General features: G+C 39.2%; 1 protein-coding gene and 1 pseudogene across 2 annotated transcripts; one reads left to right on the top strand and one right to left on the bottom strand.

The window, feature by feature from the left end:
• The first annotated feature begins 13,076 nt into the window (after nt 1–13,076).
• On the top strand, nt 13,077–17,883 carry LOC143614903 (uncharacterized). 2 transcript variants are annotated; one of them, XM_077088201.1, is made up of 13 exons: nt 13,077–13,110; nt 14,265–14,692; nt 14,778–15,024; nt 15,108–15,220; nt 15,449–15,528; nt 16,136–16,277; nt 16,356–16,436; nt 16,509–16,613; nt 16,707–16,889; nt 16,982–17,074; nt 17,154–17,293; nt 17,390–17,456; nt 17,533–17,883. In XM_077088201.1, coding segments are annotated over exons 1-13 (1,800 nt in total). In that variant the 5' UTR covers nt 13,077–13,109; the 3' UTR covers nt 17,653–17,883. The 2 variants fall into 2 exon arrangements, with proteins under 2 accessions (XP_076944316.1, XP_076944317.1); XM_077088202.1 differs by lacking the exon at nt 13,077–13,110 and having other exon boundaries at nt 14,279–14,692.
• A 1,631-nt stretch (nt 17,884–19,514) lies between these two features.
• Nucleotides 19,515–20,980, bottom strand: LOC143614900 (putative carboxylesterase 6 pseudogene; annotated as a pseudogene).
• Between the last annotated feature and the right edge of the window lie 1,800 nt (nt 20,981–22,780).

The following is a 22,780-nucleotide window of genomic DNA, read 5'->3' on the forward strand; positions in this document are numbered from 1 at the left end:
TCGGTCCTATCTGCTAAGCAGCGAGAGACCGACTAAGTTTAAGAGCGATACCTAATCATTCCCATCGGTTCAGTCTTCGGTCATCATGAATTGGTTGGTGAAATAAATGGAGTATATTTCACTTAATGACTAATGTATATAAACTATTCATGATTTGACACCGATTACAGTAGGTGAATTGATTAATTTTCGCACCGTTGCCCAGTTGATATCACGGATGAACTGATAAAGGGGAGTGGGAGTTAACAACAGGAGCGTAAAAAGAAGGAGTGGAAGTGTGTAACTGCTCTCAATATGAACTCTGGTGATGCCAGGTGTCAAATTAACATGAAAGTGAAAATAAAGGAGAAGGTTGCTGTAAAGAAGACACCTGTCTAATGAAACCTTGTTTTATTATAATAGTAGATATATATATATCACCGTCATCTGAAACCACTTCTACCACCATCACCGACTAACACCCACCAGATGCCACTGTAGATCTCTCCATACAACGGCCGGGTTTCGACTTGAATCTTCAATTCTTCATTGCAGATCTCGCCGTTTCTTCGACAACCTCATATCTCGCCATTGCAGATCTCGCCGGGTTAAGAATCATCGTTCGTTTCAACTTGAATCTTCGCCGGAAATCTGAGGGTCATCGTCGTTTCAACTTGAATCTTCTCCGACAACCACAAACAACAGATCTCGCCGTCTCTCTCTCTCTGTCTCTTTAAAATCCCCATCAAATAACAAGTTATCTATTAAGGTATACGAAGAAATCGGTTTCAGTTCGATTTGGTTAAAGAAGAGGGGAGGCAATGGTGGCGGTTTTCAAGCAATGGTGGTAGCCGGATCTTGGATTGTAGCAGATGATGGTCTGAGAGAATTTTTTGTATGAGAGAGAGTGAGAGAGAGAGAGATTATTTTTAATACATAATTAATTAAATTAATAGATAAATTTACAAAAATACCCTCATGTGGGATGCACAAGATCAGATTTAACAAGAAAAATTAACTGAGTTAGTGCTAAAGGACGTAATGTGATAGGGTTTTGAAACGTAAAGGATGTTTTCTGACATTAAGTTTGCTAAATGACGACTATTGAAAAACCGTGCAAACATAAAGGACGTCTTTTGCCATTTTGTCTTATTTAAAAAAATCAGCAAAATAATGGCATTAAATCACTGTAATTTGAGTAGAGCCTTGCCATACCTTTTTTTCGCGTAATTATAAAAGTAGGTTGCGTAATATCATATAAGCTGTGTAATTGTTTGTATAATTTGCGTAATACGTATACGCGTAGTTAAAAAAATAGGCTGCGTGATAATGTATGTGTGTAATTAACTAATTATAAACATTGGTTGCGTAATTAAAGAGGTAGGTCCCCGCAAAGCCCAGTTGGACCCGCAAGACACACCTTAGAGGTACGTCTGCGCAAAGATCAACTGGTTCCGCAGGACCCACCATGCTCAGAGAGATGAAGACCTTACACGCAGTAAGCCAGCTGTTCCCGCAGGAAAGCCTCCCAGTGGTACAGTACCCCGCCTGTTCCCGCAGCTGCGGATACAAGCCATGAGGGAAGGCTACCCGCACTAACAGTAAAGCTACACGCATAAGGCACTAACTCTTATACTTCAGTAATGTCACCTGAAGAAGGAATGAGCAAGGCGGGAATATTCCCGCCCAAAAGAGCCAGTCCGTACGCTTCCAGAAGATCTTTTGTACTATACCTACCAGGATATGGACAAATAGACAAGATCTGACTAAAGCGACCCATGAACCAATTACAGAGTGACAGCTCACAGACAATAGTACCAGGAGGAGCACGCTCCAGTACAAAATGTCACTATCAGCCGCTGCCTACCCACCAACTCCCATCGTGGCACGAACATAGCCCGTAGTTGGTGGAAAAGGAATATTATACAGCTGGCCGTACCTGCTTGGAAACCTACATTCGGCTATAAATACTCCAACACCTTGGAACGGTATCATTATCTTATATCATCTTATCTTCTCTCTAGCTATTTCTCTCAATATACACTTATATTCAGAGCAATCTAGTCTGATTCTCACGCCGGAGGGTGGTCACAAGGAGGAACCCCCCCTTCTCAGTGACGAGCTCACGGTGTCTGTTTTGCAGGTCGAGAAGAACAACCATCTTTGCCGGACCTAACCCTCGTGGGAAACATCTACTTAACCCTAAGATTATCCTTAATCTACCGGGGTCACTTAGTGTTTCTTCATTGGCGCCATCCGTGCATTAAGCGAGAACTAATTCTTCTTTTCTCAGTTTTTTCAAAACTTCTGGAAAGATGGTTAACGTTACTCCGATGCCAAAGCCACCGGGTAACCAAGAAGCTCCGGTAACCACAACCCCAGCCACTGGGAGGAACACCGGCGAATACACGAATGTTACGAACACTACCCCGGTTACCCAAGCCAGGGCAAGTGCAGTAAACAACCCTCTCCTGGGATTCATTGATACCCAGGTGGGAAGACAACATACGAGACTTCCCCGCCAAGCACTAGAACAAGTTAAAGCTTGGGCGGAAGCACGTCAAAAAGAATTCCAAGCTGAGTTGGACGAACGTTTACGTTCACTCCAACAGGCCAATGACGAATTCGGTACTCAACAGCTCAACATGAGCAATGAGTGCGAGTATGATAAAGATTGGGAAGAATCTGACAGTGAGGCAAACCCACGCCATAGGGCGAAAGGGAAGCGTAAAGAAGCAGACTTCCACTCAAGAAGAAATTTTGAAGAAACTTTCAAACCAAAGAACACGGGGGGGAAACCCACGTGACTTCACCAAGACTTTCAGACCAACTGTTGCGAATGCGGGAACGTCCAAATTTGCAAGGGACATTGCAGAAGCAATCGCTCCAAAAAGTGCCAAACAGATGTTCAACATAGGCACTTATGACGGCGTATCTGATCCAGACGATCACTTGAACAGAGTCATAGCGGGGGCAACCGTCAGTAATTGGACGGAACCCACATGGTGTTACATGTTCCAAATGACGCTCGTCGGGGCAGCCAGAGCGTGGTTTGATCGTCTACCGGTCCACTACATCTACGATTGGGCAGACTTCCAGCACAAGTTCAGCCAGCACTTCAGTCAACAAAGAAAATATACTGAAGAGCAATGGACGATCCTCAACTGCATCCGAGAGGAAGATGAGTCTTTGCTAGACTTCATCACGCGCTTCAACTCAAAGAAGCTAAGTCTGGGCACTATTAGCGAAGATCTTGTTCGCGCTGCTTTCATCCAGGGCGCTGAAGACCCAGAGCTCATCCGCACCTTGACGGGTAAAGACGGCATGCCATCCACGTGGGATGCCATCATGACGGCAGCTAAACGCTTTGCGGAAACGGAGAAGCAACTGGGTAGAGATATTCCCCAGAGCACAAATCTCTACACCCAGAAAACAAGAGAAAATAACGTCCTTACCGCCCGACAAAACAAAAAGAGGAAGCTTGGTAGTTGGCAGTCAAGGGTAAACTTTGACACCTCATCCGGCTCTCACCCTCGGTTAGGCGGAAGGGACAACATGCAGTCGAACCGGAATCCCAGATGGACGCCACTCACCAAAAGCGTCACCGAGATATTTGCCACCGAAAGGCTCCCATGGCCAGAGGCTCCAATAATCCGACAACGTCTAAACGCTGATCAAAGCAAATCCTGTGACTTCCACGGGACAAAAGGCCACACCACGGAGGAATGCATATCCTTGAAGGACGTCGTCGAAGCATTCGTCAGAGATGGGAAACTCACACACCTCGTGGCGTAATGGATGCTGAGCAGGCTAACGCGTGTAGAACCCCAGTTGGGGAAAACATGGGTGAAACTGCAACTTCAATGTCGGAGACTACATACTGCGTAACAACGAGGTTCCGAACCAGGCGCATACCGGCCCGAAAGGCTCGATGGCACCGCCATCCCAAGAACTTGGAATGGAGCTAAATTACGTAGATGCCACATGTAGATCAATTCCAAACTTGTAAAGAAAAGGCCTAGAGTCACTTCTAATGGAAATGATTCTCCTTATCACATTGATGTTGATAGCCTTACCTTTATACTTATGAACTGACCACACTGATATGCCGGTATTCACCGAATAAATAAGTGAGGGGGGAAGTAAGTCGTTGCGTGTGGAAAGCGGCAAAACCCGCATAAACACAAACGGTAGAAAATTTCTAAAAAGATGAGGAAAACCTTCACGCAGGTCAAATATAGGTGAAGTTTAGTCATCCTACTAAGTGAAAGTGACGGTCCTACCCGCACAATCATGATAGAGGAAATTGAACATTAACCTATTATCAATCACGCGTCGAAAGGTTAACTTATTCAGAACACTTAGAAAATTTCTAAAGAAAAGATGAGGTAAACCTTCACGCAGGTCAGATATAGATGAAATTTGGTCATCCTACTAAGTGAAAGTGACGGTCCTACCCGCACAATCATGATAGAGGAAACTGAACATTAACCTACTATCAATCGCGCATCGAAAAGTTAACTTATTCGAAACACTTAGAAAATTGCTAAGTTAAACTAAAATATGCATGAGCAAATCATATAATGTTTACAAGGCAAGGCGTTAACAAAATATTTATATTCACAATAAAAATTCAAACATTACAAGAAGGGCTAGGTATCTACCCGCCTACAAAAATACAAATCTATCCTAACGTTTGGAAGGGATCTCAAGGTTCAAGCTTCGGGACCACTCCCTCCAAACCCACTTGAACCCGCACCATCAGTTGGCTGGGGCGGTTCAAGGAAAGCTTTGAGAACAGCTAGCCCATCATCAGCAGCCGCAATTTCGTTCACCTTCTCCACTACCGGATGCGGGAAGGCAGCATACTGGTTCACAGCTTGGTCGTAGGCAGCTTCAGTGTCTGCATCGTGTAAAGGAAAGTTGGAAGGCGGGATGCCCTTCTCTGCAAATCCTAGACCAAGCAGGAAACCAGCCTTCTCCCCGTCCTCATGAGAAGCGTTGAGGGCTGCACTCATGGCATCGTCATAAGATGTGTTCGCGAAAATCCGATGCACAACCTACAAAAAAAAAGTATATATAAAGGAACTTTTCTAAGTATAAAGAAAAGCGTAAAGAAATTATGGAGCTACGCTTACCTGCGGCAACGCTTCTCGTAGAAGCCATTCCTTAGTGATCAGAGCTTCTTGGAGGGTAGCTTGAGCTTGATCGCGGGCGCGTTCGGCTTCATTCTTGTTGAGGTTGGCAAGCAACACATCCTTAGCAGCAGCCTCTTCAACGCCCTTGAGCTTGCGCTCAGTGCGATCAAGCATACCCTTCTGATCCAGGAGCTCTTGGAGCTTCTTGGCATTTTCTAAAGCCAAAGCATCATAAGCCTGCTGAAGCTTCTCTAGTTTGGCTTTGAGCTCTTCGTTCTCAGTGCGCAGAGGCTCAGCAACGGCTTCAGCTTTGGTGGCCCTCTCGGTCGCATTACGCGCAGTTTCCTTGGCCAACCTAAGCTGTTCGTTAACAGCTTGGGTAGCCTTGGAACGGGCCTCATGCCTGGCCTGAATCTCGACCTCAAGGTCCTTGAAGGCCTTCTCCTTCTCCGCGGCGGTGGCAGCAAGCCTCTTGTTTTCCTCCTGCAGCGAACGCGCCTGAGCCACCTCCAGGCTACGCGCCGTCTTTAACTTGTCGTTTTCACGACAAAGCAACTCGACGCGCGGCTGCATCCGGGCAAGAAGGATTCGTAGCTCATTGGACAGCCTACCCTCCTGGTAGCTAGCCATTGCCTCCCCCAACGCACCGCTTGGAGCAGCATGGCGCGCCCGGTCGACACAATCCGCAGCCGTCCTTAGGGTTGTTCCTCGGCGGATATTCCACCTTGGAGCATACACCTCATTGGAATCCGAAACTGCAAAAAACAAACAGTTAGGAAAAAATGATAAGAATAGATAATAGGCCAAGGTAACCCCACGCACCTGTAGGGTCGATAACAGGCCGGTAGCCGCCAAACCCATCACCCGAACCTAGGGGATATCCATCCAAGAGGTCAAGGAGATGGGAAGGAGGCAAAGATTGGCTATAGGTCCCAACCCCAAACATACATGAAGAACCGGCCATGGACGAGGTAGTCGCTGACACCGGAGGGGGCATAGTAGAAGCCACCGTGGTAGAGACCATCGGAGGTGAACTAATTGGAGATGAACTCACAACCGTGGTCGCCGCTGCGGATGAGCTCGCAGAAAAAGTCACCGCCGGTCCAGTGAAAGATGTAGTAAAGATAGCACTGACAACCGGCGGAGATGACGTCATAACCGGAACAGTTGACTCAACAGTATGAGCAACTGAACCAGCACCGGAAACAGGCGCAGGCGCCTGGGTCATCGCCTCGGATAGGTTGACCAAACCTATCGTCGTGGGTCCGGAACTGCTTCCTCCCGCACCGCTCTGGAAAGCGGATACGTCCACCCCTGCATAAAGAACAAAACATTAAAAACAATGGCGGAAAGAAATACGGAAAAGGTACACAAAATATACTTACGGGTTTTCTTAATCTTGAAAGACCTGACGGGCGGAGACGAGCCCGATGGAACTGGCCTCTTCACGCCAGTCACCGTCGTAACGCTTGGTTGCTCGGAGGTGACAGTCGTCTCAACCTCCGAGGCAATGGTCTCGCCACCACCAAGGTTCCCTGCCGCCTCTACGCTTTCAGTCTCGGAATCAGACTGATTTCCCAGGTCGACGACGAAGGTAACTTTCGCTATGCCCTTCCCGCCAGCAGCCTTCTTCTTCCTCACAAAGAAAGGCCCATTTGCGGATTACTCATCAGAAGATGACAAAATCAGAGGAATTCCAGCAGAAGTTTGAGCATGAAGAGAACGAGGATTAAAAAACTCCTTACCTGGCCGGGTGGCACTCAAAATTTCGTGGCCCGGCGGGTAGACTTCTACGAATCTATCCGCCGTTTGCTCCAGAATGGGCAACTCGTTCTCATCGAGGTCACGAGTACCCAACCGTGCGGGACCACCAGTCTCCCGCGGATGCAGGAGCGATTGTAAGTCGTTCCCCTCTGAAATAAAAAAGATAACAATGTTAGAAGAAAAACCCTAAACCAACACAAAAAATGGAGCATACCGTAAGGAATAGAGCTCAAACCGTATTCAAGGACGATGGGTATTTGCGGCGTCCCAGACCCGGCATCCTTCCATACGCGGCTCATCCCGAGCATCACCATCCCAGACTCCGCGAAGCGATAAACCGGAGTCTAGATCTGGGAGATCTTAGCGAACCATTCCGTCTCCTGCTAATTGGAGGCGTGAATGTTGGGGAGGGCCCTCCCGTTCTTGAACGTCATCGCGAGGGGGACGACGCGAGCGGAGATATAGAAAAACTCTCGCTTCCAAGAACGAAGACTGCGCTCAGTAGCGCAGATCTTCAACCCCTTGATCCGAGTGACCAGGGTATACCAACCCTGGATGCACCTCCAGGAGTAGAAGGTTATCAGGCGGTCGACGCGGGGCTCGATGCCCAGAATGCAGCACACCCATTCAAAATGGCGAACCTTAGCAATCGCCATCGGGTGCACCTCCGTCAAATGTACACCGTGTTTCTCCAAAACACGGTATACGAACTTCGTTAATGGGAATCTGAGATTCCCATATATGAAGAACGAGGCGTAAACCCCTATCTTGCCCTTAGGGGCATCATACACCGTCTGGTGGGGCTCCGGAAACTCAGGCTCATAAGGCTCGAGCATGAACTTCTTGACGATATAGTGGTATAAATCGACAGAAAGAGTACACTGGCACTCGCCAACAGTACTCTTATCGTCCTTATCAGACGTGGACGTCGGGTTCTCGACGTATACATCAGACTCCTCGACGTTTACCTCGGGATCATGAGTAAAAGAAGACATTGTGTAAGTGTTAAAGAAAGCGGTTTCAGAAGAATGCTCGCCGGAAAAGATGAGTATTCGCCGGAAATCGCTTAAAAGGGAAAGAAGAGTGAAGTGAATGTATGGGATGAGATGCACCCTCTACCCCCTTATATACTCATCGCAATGAATGCGATGAATTTAATGCGGAGGAAAGAGAGAGCGCAGGTGCAATGAAACGGCGACACGTGTGGATAAAGCAAGCTGGCAACAGGTGTCAGAATGGCGCGTGACATGAAACTCGCACCCACGCGCCTGAAAAAGCGTCCTGATTGACCACATGCTGTCACGTCGTCATAACTTCCTGCATGTCCTGAAACCGTCAGAAGACGCCAACGTCCCTTCAGCCGTTTGGACTGTCCTTATCCTTTCACCAACTCTTCAAATTTCAGAAAGATTCAAAAAGATTCAAAAATAAGAGGGAATATACCCCCTTACCTTGGAGAACAAGAAACCATAAGACAAGTGCGGGTACAGTGTCAAGGCGAAACCCTTCATACTTAGCACTTGCAGGGAATTGAAGCCAAAATACCTTGGAAAACAAGGAACCGTAAGACAAGTGCGGGTACAGTGTCAAGGCGAAACCCTTCACATACTCAGCACTTGCAGGGAATTGAACCCAAGAAGGATCTTATGGGCCATGCTTGCGGAAAGAGAAATAACACCTCCGCAGGGCGGGAACGTTGAGAACTAGATTGAAGCTTCAAGGTGGAATTGATGGTTTAACATAACTGATCACTATGTCCAAAACTACCAAAACCTCGTGAAGAATCTATACAAATGAAACTCAACGCTCCCGACTTGCGAAGAGGTTAAACACCTACCCGCATCATAACCAAAGATCAGGCAGAAAAGTCGGGAATTTCTGCAAGTGACATTAGGAAAACTGCGGGAAGAATACCCACGGAAAACCTTAAAAAACAAAAACCCCTCTTTAAAACCCCTTGCTTAAAGTCCAAAAGTTCACCTCACTTATTAACAATTCATGAGAAGAACAATGGACTGGGGGGACTTGAAGAGGTAGGTCCCCGCAAAGCCCAGTTTGACCCGCAAGACACACCTTAGAGGTACGTCTGTGCAAAGATCAACTGGTTCCGCAGGACCCACCATGCTCAGAGAGATGAAGACCTTACACGCAGTAAGCCAGCTGTTCCCGCAGGAAAGCCTCCCAGTGGTACAGTACCCCGCCTGTTCCCGCAGCTGCGGATACAAGCCATGAGGGAAGGCTACCCGCACTAACAGTAAAGCTACACGCATAAGGCACTAACTCTTATACTTCAGTAATGTCACCTGAAGAAGGAATGAGCAAGGCGGGAATATTCCCGCCCAAAAGAGCCAGTCCGTACGCTTCCAGAAGATCTTTTGTACTATACCTACCAGGATATGGACAAATAGACAAGATCTGACTAAAGCGACCCATGAACCGATCACAGGGTGACAGCTCACAGACAATAGTACCAGGAGGAGCACGCTCCTGTACAAAATGTCACTATCAGCCGCTGCCTACCCACCAACTCCCATCGTGGCACGAACATAGGCCGTAGTTGGTGGAAAAGGAATATTATACAGCTGGCCGTACCTGCTTGGAAACCTACATTCGGCTATAAATTCTCCAACACCTTGGAACGGTATCATTATCTTATATCATCTTATCTTCTCTCTAGCTATTTCTCTCAATATACACTTATATTCAGAGCAATCTAGTCTGATTCTCATGCCGGAGGGTGGTCACAAGGAGAAAACCCCCCTTCTCAGTGACGAGCTCACGGTGTCTGTTTTGCAGGTCGAGAAGAACAACCATCTTTGCCGGACCTAACCCTCGTGGGAAACATCTACTTAACCCTAAGATTATCCTTAATCTACCGGGGTCACTTAGTGTTTCTTCAGTAATCATCATACAAGTTGCGTGATTATTTATATAAGTTTCGTAATATATTTATACAAGTTTGCATGATTATTTACATATCTGCGTAATATTACACAGTTTGCATGCAAATTTCTCTGTTAACTCACCCCTATATGTATATGCGTGTGTTTGTCTGTTCCAACTTCCAAGTATCAGACTTTGATCACATTTTAATGCAGGGAGTTTTTTATCGTGGAAAACTGGAGGTTCTGTGAACGACAGTGTAATGGTAAAATACCAATTACTTGGATACATCTTTTTTACGATTTGTTTTTTTTGTATAAATTTTTAAAGAGATTAGGTTGGTTGCAGGTTGGTGTTATACCTTGGTTGATATTATCCAACAGAGTTGGCAAATATTTTTGCAACAAAGTTTTCAAGTAGACTGCATGGAAAAAGAGTATGTTGATTTTCTCGATTTTAATTATATGGATACATAGAGAAGATCAGATACCGTGCTCAGGTTATTATTTCTTAACTGTTATCTAAACAACAGTTTTATGTTATCGTTATTGCGGTGGTTAGATATGTTTTTTTTTGGTTCGTGCTTATATATGATTTTATATAGATCGAGTTAAGTATTATATTTCTTTGGGGCGGATGTATGTAAATATTTTTATTTATGATATGTTATATATGCATAACATTTGAATAACCGTATTGGGCGATATAAAGGTAAACAAAAAAGAAACAAAAGTGTGGAGATTTTAAAGTTTGTTTTAGGTTATAGCATGAGTTGAGCTGGAACATTGCTAATCTGATTATCATTGTGTGTATTTTTTTTTATCCTAAAGTATATATTATTAGAGTTATGCTTAATTTTGTCAACCTAACCCAACTCACCGATAAAGTGTTTTATAGACATTTCAATATCCGGTAACGGTTTAAGTATAATACCATATGAAAAGCATTTCATTTTGTAGGCAAACAATATAATTTATGCCCAATAGTTATTATTATTAAGTTTTTTTTACTGCTATAAACACCCATCTATTTCTACTACTTCTCTTAAAAACTACTTCAAGAGAAAATCTATTCATATATGCCTTTACCACACCGCCAGAATAATTTTTTAATCACTTGTCAATAACTTAAAAATATATTATATAAGTGGGGTTTTTAGATTTTTCTTCTTTGATTTATAAAATCCTAACGGAATAATTTATTTAAGAAAGAAAATACAAGAATGGCCCAAACAACAACATAATCATTCGATCCATATAGTGATTGCACTTTGGACCATCACCTATGTGACTATGTCTTCCATTAATTTTTCTAAGTGAGTATTAGTTCCCTAGAAAACCAACATGTTACGTGCATTCTACATAAACCATTTCGTAGAATAGACGGTCTTGAATCGAGGATTCTTGTGACCCTTTGAGGTCGGATTAGCAACCAAATCAGATAATAATAAGTGAAGTTGCACAATAAAAGTCTACAATACCACCAAGAGACCCACATACATGTCTATTTAGCGTTTATATATGATGAAATATGTGATCTAACGATCTAGCCTCTGACATCAATGGTACATAGGTGATGCAGCTCGAACCCCTCATGATTATAAGGTTTGGATGAAGAGGTAAGACTGTCAAGCAATGTTCAACACTCTTCACATGAAACAAATGATCTTAATGGAAACCCACTTGAGTCAAAGAAGATTTTTAACTAGATTAATCGCGGAGGATATACTAATCATCGTTAACATAAGAGACTGGACACAAAAAATCTAACGAATCCGCATCCCGATACAATCATCATTGCCATTAATGAACCTGAAGTTATCTACCAAGGATGATATATTCGATAAGTCTTCATATTCTTCCTAGCTGTAATGTTTCTTATTCCACCTCCATTTAATCAGACTGGATAAAGTAGAGGCCATTAAAACTCTTTACATAATTAGATGATTCTTATTTGAGAGATCATAAAGGTTCGGAAATATATATTTTAAAGCGAATCTATCAAATTACGGATCCTTCCAAAATATTCTGTTGTCACCCGATCCCAACTTTTTTTTAAATATCCGTCACTAGTGAGAGAAATTCCACCTTATCAAAAGTCTTTACCGACCTTGGAATTGTTAGTCACGACCCTGCGATTGCTTTCATTGCCATTCGACCAATAGCAAAGAGGCTAATGATATGTACATAGTTGATGCATTTACACAAAAGTGAGTTCTTTTCCTTTAGAACCCTATTGTTTATCTAGCACGTAAGATTAGACAAAAATAACCTACAGAGAAGTCCGCATCCCAATACAATCATCGTTATGTTTAATAAACCTGATGCTGCCCACCAAGCATGATGATGGACCCTATAAGTTCGCATGTTCATAATTGAAACTTTTCTTTTTCCAGGTCCATTAAAACAATTTAGATAAATAGAGTTTATCGAAACTCTTTGCATAATTAGACCCGTTCCTACATTCTATTTAAAAAGATTCATGAGAGAAACTCCACCTAATTAAAATGTTCATTGATCATGGAAATGTAACATCCACGAACCAAGAATTGCCTCCTCTACCATTTTGACCAAAAAAATAGAGGCAAACATTACGAAAGACTTTAAACATTTACACTACAACGAGTTCTTTTCCTTTATTTGTTTATCATCCTTCACCTTCATTTCATTTCGCTAGCACAGATTAATTAAACTGTCTAAGGTCACCAACCCCAAGCCCCACGAAAATCACTGTTTTTCGTAACATTAAGCCATGTTACCAAACAAATCTTCTCTCTTAACCGCTTCCTCTCCATTGGAACTCGTTTCCGAATCCAAACCGTCAGTAACTAGTTTAAAAACTCAAAACAATATAAATCCATGATTCCTAAAACCGACTTCACCAATATTAACCAATCAGCAAACAATGAAGCTCCCATCATCAACCTTAAACTCAAACCAATCCAAATCAAACCAAAACTTCAAAACATTTAAATTCACACATATCGATAACCTAGCTTAGACAACCTTTCCAGATATGGATGGGCGTTTTCGCTTTCATTTGATACTGGTATCGAAACAGTACCAAATTTAAAGTTTTTGGTACCGATATTTTCCGAATTTTATATAAAATATCAGTACCGAACCGAACATTTCGTCCCTCCGTCTCATCCCTATTTTCAGATAATATAAAAACCACAAGGGGTGTATTATGTGTGTAACGCAACACAATACAAATATATAAACATATCTCTAGATCCCGTCATACTACACACTCTCATTTCATTTCATTTCATTTCATTTCATTCCATTCAATCAAAACAACACAAAACCGAAGGCCGATTTCACCGTTTTCCGATCCAAATTCACTCCGATCGGAATCATATTAATTACCCTACCGCCGGTAATATTAATATAATATCTTCATTCACTCACCGTCAATCTCAATTTCTGCATCAATTTCTTCATGTTATATAATTTAATCGGAATTTTTTGATTTAGTGTTTCCGTTAGGAGGTTATTAGAATCGTGTTATATTTCATTTTCCCCAAATTTATTGCAATTTACGTGCCCTAATTTTGTCAGATTTGTAATTCTAGGGTTATAGGTCCAGATCTCAGTTTTCGAGCGATTTTATGTTAATTCTAGGGCTAATACTTCAATTGAGCAAGCTGAATTGGAGTTTTATGATATTAATTGTTGATTTGTGCTTACACACAGTGTTTTAACTAGTCATTTAATGTTGATTGTTATATTTATGTTGAATTTAACGATTAAGTCTTAGAAATGAATCAACTTTGGTATTGAATTGCTTAATTTAACTGAAACTGAAACTGAAACTGCCGCTGTATCATTGAATCGTGCATTTTATGTTAATTGTTAAACCTATGTTGCTTATTTGAATTTGACTGAAATTGCTGCAATGTTTCAACCCGAGATTCATATCTTCAAACCGATGAATTTATGTTAGTTTTTATATAAAGTGTGCGCACACACAAGTTATACATATACTCTCATATATAAACTCGAGATTCATATCGTTGAACGGAGGGCTTTATGTTAATACTAAATAAAGTGTGCGCACACACAAGTTATACATATATTCTCATATTTGAACTCGAGATTCATATCGTTAAAGCGAGTTAATTGTTATATAAAGTGTGCGCACACATGGCGTTATTCATATTTGAACTCAAGATTCATATCGTTAAACTGAGGGCTTTATGTTAATTGTTATATTGATGTTGAAATGAATGATTTAAGTCTTACAGTTGGATCAATTTTTGTACCGGTTTGCTCAATTTGAATTTGATCGGAACTGCTACAGTGTTTCAGCTCGAGATTCTTATTGTTAAATCGTGTATTTTATGTTAATTGTTATATAAAGTGCGCACACACAATGGCGCGAATATTGTTAGACCGAGGACTTGATGTTAATTGTTATATATCATGTTGAAATTTGCGATTTATAGTTTTAAAATGAATCAAATTTGGTACTGAATTGATCAAATTTGAATTTGACTGAATCTGCTGCAGTGTCACAAACTCTGGACAACTATGTCGATGGTGGATGAGCCTTTGTACCCCATAGCAGTACTGATTGATGAGCTAAAGAACGATGACATTCAGTTGAGGTTAAATTCCATCAGAAAGCTTTCTACTATTGCACGCGCTTTAGGTGAAGAACGAACCAGGAAGGAATTAATTCCTTTTTTGAGTGAAAACAATGATGACGACGATGAGGTTCTTCTAGCCATGGCTGAAGAGTTAGGCGTGTTCATACCTTATGTTGGTGGACTTGAATATGCCCATGTGTTGTTGCCTCCTTTGGAAACCCTTTGCACTGTTGAAGAAACATGCGTGAGAGACAAAGCTGTTGAGTCTCTTTGCAGGATTGGTTCACAAATGAGAGAAACTGATTTGGTTGATTGGTTTATACCTCTTGTTAAGGTCTGATTATTTGCTTATATGATTATGTCCTTTCTAATCTGTTAAAGTTTTTAACTTTTTATAAGTTTTATTTGTAATGTTGCAGAGGCTAGCAGCTGGTGAATGGTTTACTGCTAGGGTTTCTGCTTGTGGGCTGTTTCACATTGCTTATCCGAGTGCATCAGAGATTTTGAAAACAGAATTGAGGACTATTTATGGTCAGTTATGTCAAGATGATATGCCTATGGTTAGGAGATCGGCTTCTACAAATTTGGGGAAATTTGCTGCTACTGTGGAACCAGCTCATCTTAAGACTGATGTCATGCAGATATTTGAGGATCTTACTCAAGATGGTATTTTTTTTCTTAAAAATGTTACCTTTGACCACTTTAGTTATCTTGAAATGATTTGTTAATGTAGTTTTTTTTCCCTACAGATCAAGATTCTGTGCGTTTGCTTGCTGTCGAGGGCTGTGCTGCTCTTGGGAAGTTGTTGGAACCGCAAGATTGTATTGCTCATATTCTACCCGTTATTGTCATCTTTTCTCAGGTTAGCTAATACTTATCTTTTCTTTTCTCAGGTTAGTTAATATTTATATATTCTTTTTGAAAATATTTTATAATGCATAATTTCCTCAATTTCACATATTCTTTATATGGCCTCGTTTCCTGGCCTGCATTGTTGCATTGACATTTAATTTATATTTATATATATATGTGTGTGTGTGTGTGTGTGTGTGTTCATTTTTTTAATACTTGAACGGGTTTTCTGATTTAGGATAAATCATGGCGCGTTCGTTATATGGTTGCAAATCAGCTGTATGAGCTATGTGAGGCTGTGGGCCCAGAACCTACCAAGTATGTTTTTACTAATTTTTTTGATGTACCTATGTATGGAAATCATATGCTGAATAAGATCATACATTTATAGGTCTGTAAATGAACCAAACGAACATGAGCAGGGCATGCTTGTGTTCGTTTAACTTCAACTGATTAAATGATAAAAAGTGAACAGTTAAATAAACGGGGTTTTCCTGTTCAGTCCGCTTGTTAAGAAATTTAACTTGTTCATGTTTGTCTGTGTTTGTTTATTAACAGTTATACAGAACGGTTCACAAACATAAATGGAAAAATGTAACTTAACATAGATGAATACATATAAATGATTATAACTAAGTTGACACCAATTAAAAGTAAACACGAATATATGGTGGGCCTAAAAGGGTAATGTAACTAGGTTAAATTGTAATTAGTGAAATTCTAATTTAAAGTAACTAGAATAAATTGTTATGAGCCTAACGGCTAACGATAAATGAATACATAAACAAAATGTAAACTAACGAACATAAACGAATGGTTTACTGAACAGTGGGTCTGTTTACAGGCCTATTCGTTTTTCTTTTTTTACTTTTGTTATATTTTAAGTTTTTTATATTAATTTGCTTTTTATTGCACCAATAAATAGGACGGATTTGGTTCCAGCATATGTGAGGCTGCTTCATGATAACGAAGCCGAAGTGCGTATTGCAGCCGCTGGTAAAGTCACCAAATTCTCTCGCATTCTCACTCCTGAACTTGCTGTTCAGCATATTCTTCCATGTGTCAAGGTAATTACTTGGTTAATTAAAAGTTCACGATTTTATATTTTCATTTCGTTTTCTTACCATTTTTACAATTGCATGCAGGAATTGTCTTCTGATTCGTCTCAGCATGTTAGATCTGCTCTCGCCTCTGTTATTATGGGCATGGCCCCTGTTTTAGGCAAGGTAATTATTCTATAATCATTCCATGCTTGAATAACCTTTTCATGATCATATCTGATTATGTTAATAATACAGGAGTCTACTATTGAACAACTTCTGCCTATATTTTTGTCACTTTTAAAAGACGAGTTTCCAGATGTGCGTTTGAATATTATTAGTAAGCTGGATCAAGTGAATCAGGTAGAATGACTTCTATCCTATCAACGTGCTTTTTCAACCATTATCCGACTATATTATTAACCATTAATCTTTTTATATTATTAACCATGTTAGGTGATTGGAATCGATCTTTTGTCACAATCGTTGCTTCCAGCAATTGTGGAACTGGCTGAAGATAGGCACTGGAGGGTTCGTTTGGCTATAATCGAATACATACCGTTGCTAGCCAGTCAATTAGGTGTTGGGTTTTTTGATGAGAAACTCGGTGCTCTCTGCATGCAATGGTTACAGGACAAGGTTTATATTCCTACCTTTTTTTCACCAAATACAGTGTGTAATAATTTCTATATATTATTTTTAGCGCGTCTTTAATATTACTATATCTGCAGGTTTACTCCATCAGAGAAGCTGCTGCTAACAACCTGAAACGCCTCGCAGAGGAATTTGGGCCTGACTGGGCCATGCAGCATATTATTCCACAGGTAAAAAACTAGCTTTCTGATTAATTTCATTTTCTTAAATTTAATTTATACATATGTTTGCGTGTTCACAATTTCACAGGTGCTGGAAATGGTTAACAACCCGCATTACTTGTATCGCATGACAATTCTTAGTGCCATTTCTTTACTTGCTCCCGTTATGGGCTCGGAAATCACATGTTCTAAGCTGCTTCCCGTGGTTATTAATCTAGCCAAAGACCGGTACTTGCATTTATTATTAATATTATTATCATCATTATTCGCTACAAAGTTAATGATATTAATTTGGGTTCGTTTCTTAACGTGTTTCCTTTTCAGAGTGGCAAATATCAGGTTTAATGTGGCGAAGGTGTTGCAGTCTTTTATTCCTATCGTTGACCAATCTGTAAGCAAAATTATTATATCTTTTTGTTGTTTAATTATGCGTATGCATGTATAATGAATAATGTTTGTTGATTAAGGTGATGGAGAAGACGGTTAGGCCATGCTTGGTTGAGCTGGCAGAGGATCCGGATGTGGATGTTCGTTATTTTTCAAATCAAGCACTTGAAGCGATCGATCAGTTGATGATGTCTACTTAAAGCAAGTTTTCATAAAATTTCGTTTGTGGACATTGTTGTAATGTCAATGTGCACCGTTTGGTTACCGAACATAGATACAATCAGTCTCTGTTCTCCTTACCTTTTTGATGCAGATTAAGATCTTGTTTTCTGTCTTTGAACGTTAAAACCGTGATGTTTGTTGTTTAGTTTGTAATTTTGACATGTGTTGATAGCTTCGATTATTCGAGAGATGTGCTAGTTTTTTGTGGATGTGGTTTGATTTGCCTAAATTTTGGGTAGGCGACTAGGCGTTATGCGTCACAAAATTACGAGGTTGTAAAAAATAAATTTTTTTGGTTTTGTGTGTACAAACTTTATTGATCTGTTAACCTGTTATTATTAACATCTTAAATCTATGATGAAAGAAACTGTTAAAAAATAACATTTTGTTTGAAGCTTAAATTTTGAATGTTTTCAAGAAGCGTACCAAAATGGATCGTTTTACGATGTTTGGGTACCTTTGTTGTCGTCTAGGTTGTTGCTCGTCTAATACACTAGGCTCGTTTAAAACAAACTCAAGCTCATACTTCATACAAAACTTGATTATGCTTGTTAGACCACACAAATGACAGGCCTTGCTAAAGGTCAGGTCGGGTCGGGTAATGGGTCGAATCATGCTGCTTAAAGTTATCAATTTTACTTGTGTTAAATCCAGGCTGACCAAAATGAGAGCCTTGAAATGGGTTCACCTGCAATGTTACATTTAAATTTATAAACATTATTCAACCTTTACTTATTTTCTTCACATCTATAGCCTTCAACTCTCAATCTTCAATATTCTTAAAAAAGATAGGATTTATCATCAATAGCGGATTCATCTGAGGAAGACTGGCTATACATGGAGGCGGCTCCATTAGCGATTCAATGTATTGAGCATCATGCCAGAAGTTAAAGCCAACATACAACATGACGTCGTGTTGACCATGATCGTGTGGTTGCCTATGATCAGTTAGTACGTGACTATTTTTGTGACAATCTCATTTATGATTAGAAAAGTATTAGACGTCGTTTCGCATGAGTCAGCAAACTATTCATACGAAAAGTTGGCGATTTAGAGCAAGAGAATTAATTACATATTTTAAATTGTAATTGATGAATTTCAGTATTATTCTTTTTATTTTGTCACATTTAAAAATATTTTTTAGTTTATATTTACAAATTAAAATAATAAATGATTAATGATTAAAAACTTCTTCACATTTCAGATTTATCACAACACATCCAAGTGAGTGCTAAATGTGAAAGCCCCAAATGTCTTTGACGTCTACATAACGAGCTCACATTTCACATATATCAAAACGGATGGCCTTAACTTGACTCCTTAAGGATTTACAACATTTTGTTGGACTATAATTATGCTACATCGTTACAAAATGTTAATAAAAATTAAGTTGAGTTTGGTTCACAGATTTTCTTTAAGAAAATTTTATTTAGGATATTATATTTGAAATTAAACTTGCTTAAAAGAATTAAATTTCAAAGAAACCAGAATTCTATCACACGTTCTTTTTGGATTTGTAATGAACCTAAATGACAAAATAACCCTAAAATTAAAGCTCATAATGTTAGGTTATTTGACTTATTTCAACAATGCTATCATGAGTTTCAATAACATTTTTTTAACCGAGTACATTTTACAGCTTTGCAGTTCCTTTCGATGCTTATATTGTAAAACACGACAACTAAAGTTTGTATATATTCCATGTATATATTAATTATAATGAAACTTTTTACATTACAAATAATGCTTGTGCTAACAGACATGTAGAAAGTGGTGTGACAATAAGTGTGAACACTTTTTAATATAACTGTGTTTCTTACAAAACCTTTTGACCCTAGCAAATATAAACCTTTTCTACAACTTAATGATTTACATAATAATAACACAAAGATTTAAAGTCTCATACAATATAATTATAATATTGCAAGTTCTATTGCATGAGTAAGATGTCACATATTGTTCCTTTTGGCAATAAAAGCCTTGATATGTGATATCATTTCTTGAGCCCTCATTTGTGAAATGTGAGATTTGTCTAGAATTTGGAATGCATGACCAACACCTTGATACACCACATGTTCTACTTCTACCCCTAAGGTTCCACGAAGCCCACAAAATTCCATATTCCTATCTTTTAGAATGTCAAATTCTGATATGCATACCATGGTAGGCAAATATCTCATTCCTTCCACCATGATTGACTTTTTTGAACAAGGGTTGCACCATGGATGATCGCGGTTCACTCCTTTTGGTAACGAGAGTCTCCAATACGTGTCTGAGATCGTTAGGTTGAGCGCTGAGCCAATTGGCTGAACCATGAGAGTTTCTGACACCGTTCTTGATTCTCCACCGAAAAATGGTTGGATTAGAATGTTACCTTTAAAGGTTAATGGTTTTAGATGTGATTGGTTAGCATACAATCTTATAGCCATGTTATGTCCTATTTTGCCACCGGCACTATCGCCTGCCAAAAACATGGTGAAATTACATCGTTTTGACCACCATTTATTGGATTCGCTTAGAGCTTCTTGTTTCAACCACATAAGTGCCTTTTGTGCATCTTCATAGGCGGTTGGAAGAGGGTTCTCAGGGGCTAAACGATAATCTACGGACATGATCACACAACCGGCTTTACTTGCTAAAAGTGCAAGGAATTCATGATAACAACTCCATGCAGCCAAACCAACACAAAACCCTCCTCCATGAAAGTAAACGAGTAAAGGTAATTTGTCATGCCCTTTTGGGACATAAAAACGTGCCCAAATATTTGTAAACTCGTCGATCACCAAATCCTTGCATGTCACCCGAAGTTCAAGGGGTAACGTACACATAACATGAGGAACAATTTCGGGTCTTTCCACGTATCCATCTTTGTAAACCCTAATTAGACCTTCGATTTCTTCGACTAAAGTTCTAGGGTTTTGAGGGTTTTTGGTAACTATTGGATGGCTTAAAGTTGAATCTAAGGGACTTATCATGGTTGTTCTTTTCCTTCTCATAGCTTTGATGTGATGTTATGAAATGAAGAGGACTTTGGGATGAGTTAAATAATTTGCAAAGTTTTTGTTCATTGCATCATACATATATATAGGAAACATCTACAAGGATAAGATTGGTAGTTCACACACTATGAAGGCATTATTATTTTATTATGGTATAATAAAATACTAGAAGTTGCCAAGCAAATAGGAAGTTGTCAAGTGTCTTCAACGGAATTAACTTTTGTGGGGCTAGAGACTATTATTCATTCAAACATACAAACGTGTAACATATTTTGAATGTTGAGTTCCCAATCAAATAGTTGTAAATAATTCATATTATGCATCATTGTACTTAGACACTTAGCTTAATTATAAAGTATTTGACCTAATAAAGTTTTTATTGAGTCCATTAGGGGTGTTCATCGGATCGGATAATAGATTATTAGGGTTATTCGGTTCGGGTTATTCGGATTTGAAAATTTTTGGACCCTATCCGAAATCTGATCCAATCCGAATTAGGAATATTCCTATCCGATCCGAATCTATCCGAATTCAATTCGGATCGGATTCGAATAATATTCGAATAATCCGAAATTATCCGAATAATCCGAAATAAACCTAAAAAATTTTCAATTTTTTTTGTTCCTAACATTTAATAGTTTTGAATCACAATAAACATACAAACCAAAAAATACGAATTACTCTTAACACAAATTTAAAGTTTAAACTTCAAATAATAGTCTAATAAATATAGAAACTGGAAAATACCACTAAAAACATGTTTTTTATTCGGATTAAACGGATATCCGAATAATCCGAACAATCCGAATATTTTCAAATTCCATATCCGAATCCGATCCGAATATCCAAATAAGAATTCGGATCGGTTTATTTGGGTTTCGGTTTCAGTTTGGATTTCGGTTTTTTTCGGATTTCTTGAACACCCCTAGAGTCCAATTTTAAAGAAACATCACTACCTAATGAAAACTAAAATTACTTCACAAGGGCATTTTAGGAAAATGGGAATGAAATCCTTAACTTGGTTAAACTTAAAACATAATGAACCTACTTATAGACTAGTAAGCTCTTCTTGTTGGATAAAAGGACTTAACAATCATTACACTTGTGATTCTTTGGTTAACGTTTAAACAATCTTTATAACTGGTTTACTAGTTGGATCAGCAACATAAAAAAAATAGATAGTATATGAGGCTAGCTCATATCATCTAATCTAACACGACAAGGTGGCCCGTCTCGATCAGAAAAAAAAATTCTATAACTAGTCTTAAGATATTTTTTTCTAATATTTGAAGGCTTTAAAAATGACAAAACAAAATAATAATATAGTTTCGTATTTTTATTTTTGATAATAATAATAATAAAAATATTAAGATATATATATATATATATATATATATATATATTTCAAAAAATCATCAAAAGGTTGAGAAAAAGAAGAAAACCTCCTTTAATCTACTAAAACAAAATGCATCCTTTTCTTGTAGACATTAAGTAAAATAATTTCAAAAGATGTGTGTAATAGAGAAAACAAGTGGGGTATACATTGTTGACACAAAGTTACCAAAAAGACAAGAAAACAAAAGGTAAGAGAATGAGTTGACATTATTGAAAATAATTTGGCAAAATGTCAAATAATTTCTGGTTGTCCCCTAGCATCTTTTAAAACAACTTTTAATTACCGCAACTCCAATGGTAATTTGTTTGTATTCAAATTCCATTAATTCATCCTCTTATGCTTAATAATAAAGTTACAATATGTATTATTCATATCCCTTGTAATATTTTATTATCTATCATGATGTTGTAATTAAAAAACTATAAAAGAATATAACATTACACATGCATGAATCATCTGTTACATTCTCAACATATTAGAAGATATTAATGTCGTTGATTGATATGGAGCTACTTCATAGATGATATATTCATTGTTTGAGCAATTGGATTGAAATAAAAAACAAGCGAGCTAGAAAATTATTCAATCTAAAACATGCATAACTTTTAACATGTTAATAGTTACACGAACCATAAAATAAGGACGGAAACATCATAAGGGGTCATATGTTTAGGTCGAGTTTTTGGTAAAATAAAAAGAAATAAAAATAGT

Source organism: Bidens hawaiensis, unplaced genomic scaffold, assembly GCF_021521415.1.
Source record: "Bidens hawaiensis isolate Kalapana, Puna unplaced genomic scaffold, B.hawaiensis_p1.1 tig00041253_1, whole genome shotgun sequence".
In the NCBI taxonomy this organism is placed as follows: Eukaryota; Viridiplantae; Streptophyta; class Magnoliopsida; order Asterales; family Asteraceae; genus Bidens; species Bidens hawaiensis.

What these genes read in the sequence shown, in the direction of transcription:
- LOC143614903 (XM_077088201.1), top strand. An exon ending in TTATTGTCATCTTTTCTCAG is followed by an intron (nt 15,221 to 15,448) that starts GTTAGCTAATAC and finishes TTTCTGATTTAG; the next exon opens with GATAAATCATGGCGCGTTCG. An exon ending in TTCCTATCGTTGACCAATCT is followed by an intron (nt 17,457 to 17,532) that starts GTAAGCAAAATT and finishes TTGTTGATTAAG; the next exon opens with GTGATGGAGAAGACGGTTAG.